The sequence below is a fragment of the Notothenia rossii genome (genome assembly GCF_949606895.1).
Source record: "Notothenia rossii genome assembly, chromosome: 4".
NCBI classification, from domain to species: Eukaryota; Metazoa; Chordata; class Actinopteri; order Perciformes; family Nototheniidae; genus Notothenia; species Notothenia rossii.
This window is the reverse complement of record NC_136902.1, coordinates 28,992,017-29,004,367: the sequence shown is the minus strand read 5'-3', so window position 1 is coordinate 29,004,367 and position 12,351 is coordinate 28,992,017. Positions and strand designations below refer to the sequence as shown.

General features: G+C 40.8%; 1 protein-coding gene across 1 annotated transcript; it reads left to right on the top strand.

Moving 5' to 3' along the window:
* Positions 1–2,026: 2,026 nt before the first annotated feature.
* On the top strand, positions 2,027–9,944 carry LOC307038048 (transmembrane protein 26). The gene is made up of 3 exons (XM_079679349.1): positions 2,027–2,695; positions 5,499–5,643; positions 8,764–9,944. The coding sequence occupies exons 1-3, from the start codon at positions 2,502–2,504 to the stop codon at positions 9,472–9,474; spliced, it is 1,050 nt and encodes a 349-aa protein (XP_079535475.1). The 5' UTR covers positions 2,027–2,501; the 3' UTR covers positions 9,475–9,944.
* The last annotated feature ends 2,407 nt before the right edge of the window (positions 9,945–12,351 follow it).

Below are 12,351 nucleotides of genomic sequence, written 5' to 3'. Positions count from 1 at the left end.
TCCACATAACAAACAATCAAAAATGAAAAAGGGTCGCCACTTATTATTTTAATAAAAAAAAAAAAAGTAAAAAAAAAATTGTTTGGGTACCTGGATGGCGCCCCCTAGCAGCGGCGCGCATATTTCGGGATTGGCGCTGCGCCACCACTTTTTGTATATAGGGGAAACACTGAGTGTTCTCCAGTGCCTTTTGTCCACTTTAAGGTATTATTAAGGTAGGGTTAATGTTGCTCTCAAAGTGCACCAGATTGATGCTTTTAACTTCAACATTTAAAAAAAAAATCATCCCGGGGGAACATGCCCCCGGACCCCCCTAGAGGAAGCGACGACCCCTAAAGGATGTTCGCCCCCCGAACAACTCTTGGGCTAAGCCCCGGATCTCCTACAATCCTAAATCCGCCACTGATGCTGCCATTATTAAATACAGGCTACAGCTTGTATTAATAATAACAGCATTGCAATAAATATTATTATAGCAATGCATTTATTTATTGCAATGCTATTATTAATACAGGCTGTAGCCTGTAAGTTCGAAGTAGTTCCACGCGGAGGAACTCTTTTTACCTGCCGCTTTGTTCATCTTTAGTCGCACGTGTGAGGGAGAGGGGGGGTGGGGGCGGGGTTGGTGTGTAGCGTGCTGGAGCAGCAGTCTGCTCTGCATGCAGGCTTCCTCCAAGTTTACAGTAAAACAAACTGGTGGTGTGACCAATGGCCATTTACAATTATTAATACTATTACTATTATTAGCATTAGTTTATATTTTGGTTGAAACTAAGCCAGAAAAAAAACAAAACATAAATAATAATAAAAAAATATATAAATAAAATCGATTTTAAAAAATAATATTCGATTATGGAGACTGTAACGAATATTCGAATAATCAGATAATCACTGGCATCCCTAATAAATACATTTAAATATTGCTAATTTGTGACAAAATGATGTTTTAAGGGACATCATTCTTGGGTTATGTTTTGTTGGACAGAAACACGATGAATAATCGATACAAATGAACCTAAAATGGCACACATTTCGAGCATGATTGTGCCAGTAAAATATCCAATCTTGTACTATAATGTGCACTTGTTGAGAAATAAAATGCTGTCTTGACAAAACATGAATTCAACATAAGCCAAACGTTTTTTTTTACTATAGAAAGAGATCTTTAACAACCTGCCAACCAAAACATTATTCTTATTAATGGTCGGTGTCTGATCTATACAATATAAATACATTTTATTAACCACTTTTAAAGAGTGTCATTTCAAAGAGGACTGTTATTGGCATTTTGTTTTTAACATGGTGACAGTGTAAATACCAACAGTAAACAAGGGAGGAATATAACTTGCAAATTATCTTCCTTATATAACCCTAAACTGGGTTATATCATTTACACCAGTAGGGAACCACCTTCAAGTCGTAAACCATCACAATACTCAACAGGGGGTCCAGAGATCAGATTTAGGCAACTCAGGCAAAGCTGGAGTCTTTTAATTTTCAATGCAGATCCGTTTTTCTAACTCTTGCTTACTAATCACAGCTTGCTCTGAATTCCCTAGAAGCTCAGCAGCTTTTATCATAAGCTGACTAATTGACAGTGAGGACTGTTTGTACACTAAGCTCATGCAATAGTTATTGATCATGAAAACTAAACCAGGGGAATGATTTTCTACTGATGCAGGCGCTTACATAAGAGTGTAAATCATTTTATAGTTGAATTGGCTTTTGGCTGGCTGACACTTTATTCTGTGACACTTTATTCCTTAAATGTATTACAAAATGCAATCAAAAATAAAGTGGCCTTTGGAACTTTTCAATTATTAGCTTGGCAAAAGCTTTTATTGTTTGACATTAAGTGTGTTACACTAAAACTATATTAGTTTTGAAAGGACATAAAGGCCTTTATTGTTGCAACTTTTGAGACATTGTTAACAAAAGTTTTCTGAGTATGCCTCAACTTTCATTAGTCTTGCAATAATGATGTGTTGAATAGCAAATATGGCACACAAATAGGATTTTCAAATGACTGTATGCCACATCTGAACCCCAAAAGGATTAAATTATATCTGCGTGACACCAAAAATCTATAGATTTTGGCCTTTTAATCATGCAATGGCTGTATTCACACATACACAACCTCAGAACATGCAGAACTTCACAGACCCTTGACCTTTTGGCCAAATGGAACAGGACCTCTATGTTTAGACCAATGGTGGCTGCCACAAGAGTCTACTATAAACGGTTGAGAGTTTGGCATTAGTATGTAGACCCATTTAGTTTATTGTAAGGGGACTTTTTGTTACAGACCACTCTCATTGACCACCCCCTTTTTTTCACAATCAAACATTTGACCTCTATGCCAAACAAAAGGCATAGAAAATAAAGTTTTACAACCTACCTCAACACCAACTAAACACATTTCTATAATTTTAAGTAAGTTATACATTTGAATCGAACATAATAATACAACTATCTTCTGTACAGGTTTCCTCCGGTGCACCATGTTTCGTCTCCTGAACGTCCTGCTGGCTCTGCTGAGTCGCTTCCTGTTTGTGGTGCACGGGGTGGTGACAGTGTGGCGTGTGGTGGCCGTGAAAGGGGAGCCACTCTATTGGCTGCTGCTGACAGGCGTGGCTCTGCTGGGTGTGGAAATGGCTGTCACTCTGAAGTGCACGCAAAATGCAGAGTGGAAATGGTAACAATGCGGCCACTTTATCAGTGTTTATTTTATTGTTTTATAAAACATTTTAACCAGTGATAAATAAAGTACCATGGATTCTGATTGTGGGGATTGGGCTGAAAATAGTGACTATCATAATGGGCCTTTATTCAATAAATCATTCTTTACAGCCATGTTAGCTTTGAGCTAAATGCTAACATGTGCATGCTAACATGCTTACAATGGCAATGCTAACATACTGACATTTAGCATGGTTAGGGTTATACATAAAATTGAAGGACTCCCAAAAGACACACAAAAAGGCAGGGCAAGGTTTCTTGACTTTAAGCCCTTTGTGTGGAACATAGAAGCGAAGCCAACACGTTTTGAAGACTCAAGTTTGGCATTTTGGCAGTTTCCATCTGTTTTTTTTGGAACCAGCAGTGCCACAAGGGTGGAGCAAAGTACAGCCCAAGCGGCAAACTCTGGGGAAGAGCCGGGACGCGAATACGGAAGTGCCTCAAACTGCAGTTCATCTAGTGGCCAGTAGGAGCAGTCTGCAGAAGGGAGCAATTTCCATAGACCCCCATGTTAAAATGCCCAACTTTACAGCAGAAATAAACATGTTTACATCGTGGTTAAAAAAACAATATTCTCTGTATAGTTAGATCCCCCCTTCATGAATATGGATTGGGGGGTGAATTTTTTCTCAACTAATCTGTTTAATTAATATTAAGCCTTAAAGCTTTTGCATAAATTAGGGCGTGGTCACTTTGATGGACATGTACATGCCTCACTGTCAGCTAACAGCAACTTGTCCACTCTGCTAGGCTACAACCAAGTCTAAAATGATAATATTATACATGTCCCGTTCGCAGGTGTTTGTGTGCTTGGTAGCTTAGCTTGTTACTTATTAGCCAGCTAAGGACGTAACCCTTTATACATACCCCTTTATACATACATATACATTTTAGTTTATGATTCAGCCTTGGGTAAGATTTTTATAGTCTATGGCTATGACGCCCATAATGCTAAACGTGAGCAAATGTTAATAGGGGACCCAATTATCCCAGTGGTGGCCGCCGGAGCTAACGGAGCCGCAGGGGACTAGCTCCAGCCGGCGTCCCGGAGCTAGCCCACTGCGGCTCCATTAGGTCCGGGCGGTGGAGTCCGTCTTTTCTTAACATGTGAATGACAAGCATTAAGAATAACAAAATATAGCTAATTCTCTTGCAGATTGTCTCATTTGATTATGAATGTAACGTTTATATAGGGGAACTACACTGTTAGCAGTAACTTGGTATGCATGTATTTCATGTTAGCTTAGCTTCTTAGCCTGAGCTAGCTCTGTTTACTTCCAGTTCGGAGGCAGCAGGTCTCGCCTCGGCTTCGCCTCTTTGCCCTTATTTGGAGCAGGCGGGATTAGACTCTTATGTCGCTGTCAAGCCGTTAGTGGCCGACTCCGCCTACTAAGGGCTTCTCGGCAACTCTGCAGAATCCTATGGGTGACGTCACGGACACTACGTCCATTTATATATACAGTCTATGGTACAGCCAAAGCAAAAAGATTACAATTAACTTGAATTTACTGAAAATACACTGTTTAGGGTTAAAGTTGTAACATGAATAGTAAAATGGATGTATGTTGAGGTAGTATCAATTGAGAGTCATTTTCTCATAGACTTTCTCATAGAATAACGTAACGTAATAATATACGTTGGCTATATAAAAAAACTGGAGATTGCCCCCTTTCATGGACCTGCCTCAAGCGCTGGATCCTACATTTCCCATTATGCAACAACAGCTCTTTTTAAGACCATCCCTAGCTAGTATATAAGCTAAACCTGATAGCATCATCATGGCTCAATTTCTCTGACTTTACTAAGATCTTTTAAAGAAGCAAAAGTGTTTTCAGGCTTTGGTGTTAAAATATACAAGTGAGGTTTAAATATTTAAACAACAAAAAGAGAATATATGCATTTAATAGCTGTATAATCATTCCCTCTCCTGCGTTAATAAACAAAAGTGTGTGTTGTGGACTGAAAAAGCATGTCGAAAACAGCTGCTTTTACTATTTTTTAAGGGGTGACATGAAGATCGAGGTGTTGTAGGCAGACTTTGTAAACCTGTTTCACTAGGGGAGTAAATAATTTCAGAACTTGCAACTGTGTGTGAACACTTTACAGCCCATCTGGTCTGGCTGTTGATAGGCAGCTTGTGTACGGCCTGTAATATTCTCTGCCACTAAATTATCTGTGATTCTCTGCAGCTCTTTCTCTTTCACTGTCTATCAGAAACAAATCTCTTCCTCTGCTGTGTTATTGCTCTGTCTTTCCCTGAGCTGAGCCTGCCATCACTTATCTGTCACTTCCTCTGCTAGCCAGACAGTCGTAGAGGAAACATTTCTGCGGCTGGCTCAAGTTTTCACTTCTGACCAGCTTGAAAAAAACCGGCTTGGATTAAGTAAACATAAACTGACACCAGTCTCCAAAGGATATGAGCATTTAGTGTCACACCTTATTCAACATAAAGCTGCGTGCGACTCATTCAAAAGCTCTCTGGCACATACACAGTGAACATCCTCAGACGCAAGCTTTCTTCAGGCCTCTCTCTTTCTCCCTGAGTCTTACTTTGAAGTTCTCCCCTCATGGAGAAGGCTTTGCACTGTCAAGAGGGATTTGCATATATGATGAGAATAATTGCCTGTCTAAAATTCGATGCTTCTTTTGGGAAAAAATTGACTCTTTCTTCTTAAAAAAAAAAAGCATGTCACTAAAAATAACCTACCCCTACCTCCCTCACCACCACCCTTTCCTCTCCTTTGGCGGTCCTCTTTTAGGTTCTCCCCCATGGTTTTCCTGTACCTCAGTACTGTCATCCCGTCCATTTGGTTCCTGGAGCTGAGCCTGCTGCAGTCCAAGCTGCCTGTCAACAATTCCTCCGGCCCCGAGCTTCACTTGCTGGCTGGCATCCCGATCACAGCGGTAGGTGCACCAACACAAATCTGCCCTCCCCGCTTCACCCTCCACGCAGTTACATTAAAGCAACACCTGATATCAGATAAGATTCATGTCTCGAAGGGGGATGGATGAACTATTAGTTGCAGGAAATGTGTAATAGACACATTAAAATGAAGTCCAGATAGACTCCTGCTTGAAAAAACTCTCTGATGTCTCTCCTCCTGGGCTGGTTTTAGTGCGATTTCTTTCATGTAGGATTTGGGAACTTTTTTGCCCCCTGGCTGTGCTCCGGGCTGGGTGGCAGCTTTTGAAACTTTCATGTTAGCTTAGCTTCTTAGCCTGAGCTAGCTCTGTTTACTTCCAGTTCTGAGGCAGCAGGTCTCGCCTCGGCTTCGCCTCTTTGCCCTTATTTGGAGCAGGCGGGATTAGACTCTTTCGGAAACGTTGTTAAATTTCAAGTAGGGCTGTCAAGAAAAACTTAATGAACCCTGACACAATGAGGACAACAAGTCCTCCAACTCATACGACAAAATATGCCGTTTATTCAAGCGCTTAATACGTCCTATAATCACGTTTTAAAGTTTTCGCCCTCTTTTTTAATTTATTTTTAATTTATTTATCCAGATGTATCCCATTGAGATCGTTGATCTCTTTTTCAAGGGAGACCTGCTCAAGTAGGTTCCACATGAAACATAAAAAAACATAAACAGAACAACAAAAAGGACATTTTACAGCATCATTACAGGGATTACAATTGACATAACTATCCACATGAACAGGTACCAACAGCTTCTGATTGAGTAGCATCCAACCGAGCTTTAAAAACATTTAGTGGTATCAGATTGCTTAGTTTCCATTTCAATTGCAGACTATTCCAAGACAGTGGAGCTGCGCATCTAAATGCTATCTTCCCTAAGACAGTCCTAGCAGTTGGCACATTTAATAAAACTACAGCATGCGATCTCAGGCAGTAGCCACTTACAATTCGCCGTGAGATCAGGGAGCAGATGTAGGATGGAAGTTTCCCTAACATGGCTTCGAGTGCTCCCGTTGAACACAAACGTTACAGATGGACGTTTATTCACAAATAACCCTCTCTGTAAAATCCTAAATTGTAGGATAGTTTGGCCATTAAAACGCTTTTTGATTAGATTTCTAGCGAGAAGTGTATATTGTACTTTTAGAATCCACGTCCAGTCGATATGTAGGATCTATAGTTTGATAGATATTACGAAGATGATTTAAGGTATGCAGCAGCCTCCATGTAAAGTCACGGGTTGAAAACAGTATTTCCGTTCTCAACGTTTTCATAATAAAACCAATGATCAGATGAATTAACAGTGATATCTGCAGTACTCATTAACTAAAAAACATCAGTTTATCCTTGTTAATTATACGACATTTATTGGTTTAAATTGTGTACAATGCTTTTGTGTTTTTCCCATAGGTTTTTCTCTTTCGATGTTTTGATAGTGTTAGGGTGAGTGAAGCAGGCAGGACCCAAATGCAGATTGAACAGAAAAATACCTTTATTTCAAGGTTTAAGTGACAAAACAGAAGACTACCCTGTGAACACAGTCACAGACAAACAATGAACCAACAATGACAGACAGAAAAAACAGAACTTAAATACACAGAAGACTAATCACACAAACAAGACACAGGTGAGGAGGGAGGAGAAAACACAGGGGCACCAGGTGAACACAATCGGGTAATCAGGTAGGAGGGAAAACAGACAGAAAGCGACAGGCAAGACAGACAGATCGTGACAGATAGGCTAAAACATTGATTGTTTTAGCCGCAATGCATATCGGGATATGGTGTTTATATGATATGAAATCGGAAAAACATTTTTTTTAAATAAAATAATACTTTATTCCGAGTGTTCTTGCTTTTCTCTTTGGAAGTCATCACATAACGGCATTGTAATACACGGTTCGGCTGCATTAAATATGACATATCTGCCATAGAGATGTATTTATAGAGCCCTGATCAGAAGGCCTTTTGACAAACTGTAAGAAATGCCGCCAAAACTGAATACGTGACGTGGATCATAAATATATTAGCAATTAAACAACATCTTCCATATCTTTTCACACAAATCGTCTCCTTGCAGTATCAACACTAATTCGGCTGACTTTTATATTTGATCCAATTGGAAAATAGGCTATATTTACACCATAACGGTGCACAGCTGATAGAAAGGGATTTTTTTTTTAGTTTTTAAAGATATTATTTACTACCTTTCCAACTCATGCAGTTGACTGTTACAGGTCTATACAGGTTCATGGTACAATGCATTAAGCTTCAAATCGAGAGACTAAAACTGTATTTTCCTTTACCGTTCTGTTTTAATTTCACAATAAAGTTAATAGTCATATTATGTTTGATATTATTATGTTTGAACTGCACCACTGTTTTTTAACCCTTACCGCCTAGTGGTTAAAGCACGTTATTGAATTTTGTTGTTGAATACATTTTATTAGCCTACATACAAAATTGGGGGAAAGTAGAAGGCATGCTAGAAATATAGAATAGAAAATATCAAGAAGATACTGTAGTGATCTCTACAATAAAACAGTTTAGTGCAGGACGTCCAAAGATATTAACAGGAGGATGTGCAAAACAGACAAACTAATAAGACTTTATTTTAACATTAAAGAATACTTTAAGTTAAGGTCTTCTTTTGAATAAGAAAAAAACTTTGGGGTTATCCACCAACACGTTCTCACTCCCAACCCGTCACATGTTGACGGACGGTCATGGCCCCTCTCCGTCACTCTATTACGCACAGGGTACCCCTTGAGAGTCAGTTTTCAACGGGCAGGCGGGGAGCATGGAGTCCTGAAACGAGAGGGAGAATTACTTTTCAAAATAAGACAGAAGGCACAGGACAAAGCTAATGTAAAGAATAAACTTTCATAGTTAGTTTCCGAAACATGACAACACATACCCGATCACTGACATTGCTGTTTTTGGGATATACCAGTTGTGTTTTTTATGTCGCCCAACCATCCAACTGGCCATGACAGCACTTAAGATGGAATTTTTTTAGCATAACTCTTGTTTTCTTTAGCATAGAGGACAGACAACTTTAACTCAACTCGTTAGACCTAAGAACATGATGCTGTTTCCTTTCCCTAGGGCATTGTGGAGCTGGACCCGGAGAACTGGGTGGCTGGCCTGGAGCAGACCATGCTCATCGTGTTGGTCCTGGGTCGCTGGCTGATGCCCAAGGGGGACATGTCCCGTGACCAGCTCTCCCAGCTCCTCATGGTCTACGTGGGCTTGGGTGCAGACATCTTGGATATCTTCGACACCTTCAAAGAACCCGAGGTCAAAACCAACCGAGCGGTAGTCATGATGGGACTTGGCCTATTTTCTTGGGCACTCATGCAGTTTCCTCTTGTGCTCACCCAGACACAACTCCCAAAGGGGGAGTCTCCAAAGACGTGCGTGTTCTGCCCTGGTGCTCCATCGTGGTTCACTTCCTGCTGCTCCAGTGAAGTGTGGAGCTTGCTTCTCACTGTTGGACTCCAAGATGGCCCATTTCTGATTTACCGGCTTTACCTCATGGTCCAAGAGCAGGTACTCAACCAGCTGATGATCTTCTTCACCTGCAAGAACATCCTCATCGTCCTCTTGGAGCTTTACAGAATCTTTGTGGTGCAGTGCGAGCAGCTGGTTGGGGAATCAGAGTTGGAAAGGTGTACCGCTTTGGTACGCCTTTGTCGAATCCAGAGCGGTAAGGAGGAAGAGGAGGAAGAAGAAGCAGGTGGAGAGGAGCAGAGCTGTCAGACAGACACAGAGAGAGGCATAGAGAGGGAAGAAGATCAGAGTGGTATCCAGGTATAGAAAAGCTCAAAATGCCATGAGGCATGACTTTGGCCCTCGGGGGCTAGGGCGCGAGGTAGGCTTTCACACACCAAGCGAGAGTCAAACCCATCTGCCATCTCTTGCATCTCAGCCTAGCTCAGAGACAGTCTCGGCTCTCTGGAGGGTTCAGTGACTAGAAATAGACCACACGAGAAGAGAATAAGTCCCCACAGAAAAGATCAGTGCCAACCCCTTTGATAAAAACCTTTCCAAAAAGTGGTGTTTTAGTCAGAGGAAGTTTCCAGGGAGAAGAACACCAGCTCTGTAAGTGTCAATCTGTGTGTATGAGGACCGACAGCTGAATCCAAATCTACACGCTTTGTGCTTTCCAGTTTGTTTTAATCAACTTGTATTGACATGATTTCACTGTGTTGTGCACATGCATTTTTTTATAAAATTACAGCAAATTTGATGGCTTTGACGGTTGACAATATGGATTGTACGACGATTATGTTTTGCTTGATTAATAAACATTTTCTATTAAAGATTTTCATATTATAATTGTGCTTTTTGATGTTGTTTTCTTTCTCTGATCACCATGAGATGGCAGTGTTGCCAAGTCAACCAAAGCACAATGTTTACTTGACTGGAACATGCTTTCCAGTTAAATAGAAAAAGACCTGTGAGACAGCAACACAGTAGCACATTTGGAATGTGGAACTTCATCATTTGCGGCTTTATGGCATGACAATCTCCTCTATGAATTTATTTGTTAGACTTGATAATACAGAATGGGATATGAGATAAATGCATTTTAAACACTCAGTCACCTTTAAGCAGCTGATATAAGTAGGAGGCGAATGAAGAGGTTTGCATGTTTTTTTTCAAGGTTCATTTTCCTCTTGAGCACAATCCACCCATAGAGGCCTGTTTGAGAGCTCAGTGCATTTGTATTATGTCTGAAAAAGCACGCTCGTGATTATGTGGGAGTTGTTCAAGTTCAACATGATTTGCTCTCACTTTCTCTCTTTTGAGAGATGGAAAGGTGCTTTTGAGATATTCCTCCACAGCCCATAAAAGCAAAGGAGTGCCCACAAGGACGGAGAAAATGTTTGAGATGAAGCTCTGGGTCTCAAGGTTTCAAGCCACTTCACAGTAGGGACAAACAGCCGCTGCCGCCGCAGCCGCCGCAGCCCACTCGCCCCCTCACCTCGATCCAGACAATACCTCTCCTGTCAAACGAGTGCCGGGATGTGGCCCTCGTGCATTTATGGATGAACCTCTCATCTGTGTCTGCAGCAAAGACAGAGAGTGGCAATTCAATCCCAGGCCTTTTTTTCTCGTTGTCTTTTATCTGTGTCTATCAAAAAGTCTCTCAACAACAGCCGACTCTTTGTTATCAATAGAAAGAAAAAAAGGCAGGAACATAAGGAGCCAGAGAGGAGGGAAGGAGCATTTTACTCCCTCCGTTGTACTGTTCGTGCTTTTTTAGGAAAATGCATACAATATGAGCAAGCTTTCCCAAATCGACAACTGTAGGCTTCCTCCAGAGGATTTGCTGGAGAGCACTACTTTATTTCCTTTGTTTCATCCTTCTGGCGGCATTTCGGTCTAAATAATTGATGGTGGACTTTTAAGAAGAATGAAGAGAAACATTAATGGAGAGTCCCCATAGAGATGTTGATTCTCTCAACATAATGCCGTCTTTGCTCCTAGAGTGCAAGAGAATGCCCAATTAACTAGTCAAGTCGAGTGACATCACGCAAAGCCAAGGCAAGGGCGGAGCTTCTTCTAAGCACCTGAGTTTTGGGAGAATCCGATATTGGCGTGACACCACGATGTGGGCAATATAATTGGGTGATGAAAGAGCCGCTTGCTTGTGAAGAGAGTCCTTTTCCTCTTCAGATTAACTGCATGCTTTAACAAGATTGTGTGGGCATGTGGGAGGATGGGGATGTCAGCTGATCCACGGGCTGCCCTACATAGATAGAGAGAGAGGAAGAGAAACTCAAAGCCTGCAACTCCACTGCACATGGATACACCACATAAAATCAACCCTCACCAGCCCTCGACTGAAAAAGATCTGCTCACACGGAAAAGAGTGATGCTGCCTCCGGGTGATGTTTGAAAGCTCCTACATATACATGTACATCTGATTAGAGCAATTTATTAAGCAAAGCCAATTCCCTGAATGTGATATCATCTTCTACTAAATATTTCAAACCTGCTAATGTGATCATGTTTCCGAGAACAAAGTGGAATGACTGAACACTGACAACATGTAATTTGGTTGGAGTGACGAAAGTCTTAGTCATGCTCATGGTAGTAAACAATAGCTCTTACATTTCTTTAGTGACACTATGGTACGCAAACAAAATTGCTGCTCTCCAGCTGAGATGGATATGGATAGTTTAATGCTACTTGTTGCACATTCATAATTTCAATGGCAGACAATAAAATACTAAATGCAACATCTTTTTATTCTGTTTTGTGGTGGCAGGTATTTATTAATCCACAAGGCATCACCCATTGGTTTGAAAAACTGTTATTATTTGGAACCAGAAGTGACAATATTTGGCTTGGTTAGCAAGGTGCTTCCGAAATGTACTTAACTGTGTTAACATTGGGATGCTAATTTCAGCTAGCCAAAAAAGATGCTTATCACTGAAAATACAACTGGAAAATATTTTACAGCAGGTAATATTTGACCAGTTAACACTATAGCCTGGTTAGCAAGATATTCCGAAATGTACTTAACTGTGTTATCATTGGGATGCTAATTTCAGCTAGCCATAAAGAAAACATGCCTAAAACTAAGGCTGGAAATTGTTGTTTCTTACACGACCATTAGAGGTGCTAAACTTTATAACGTGACTATAGGTCGTAATAAGCTGCTGAACAACCGACCTATTTGGT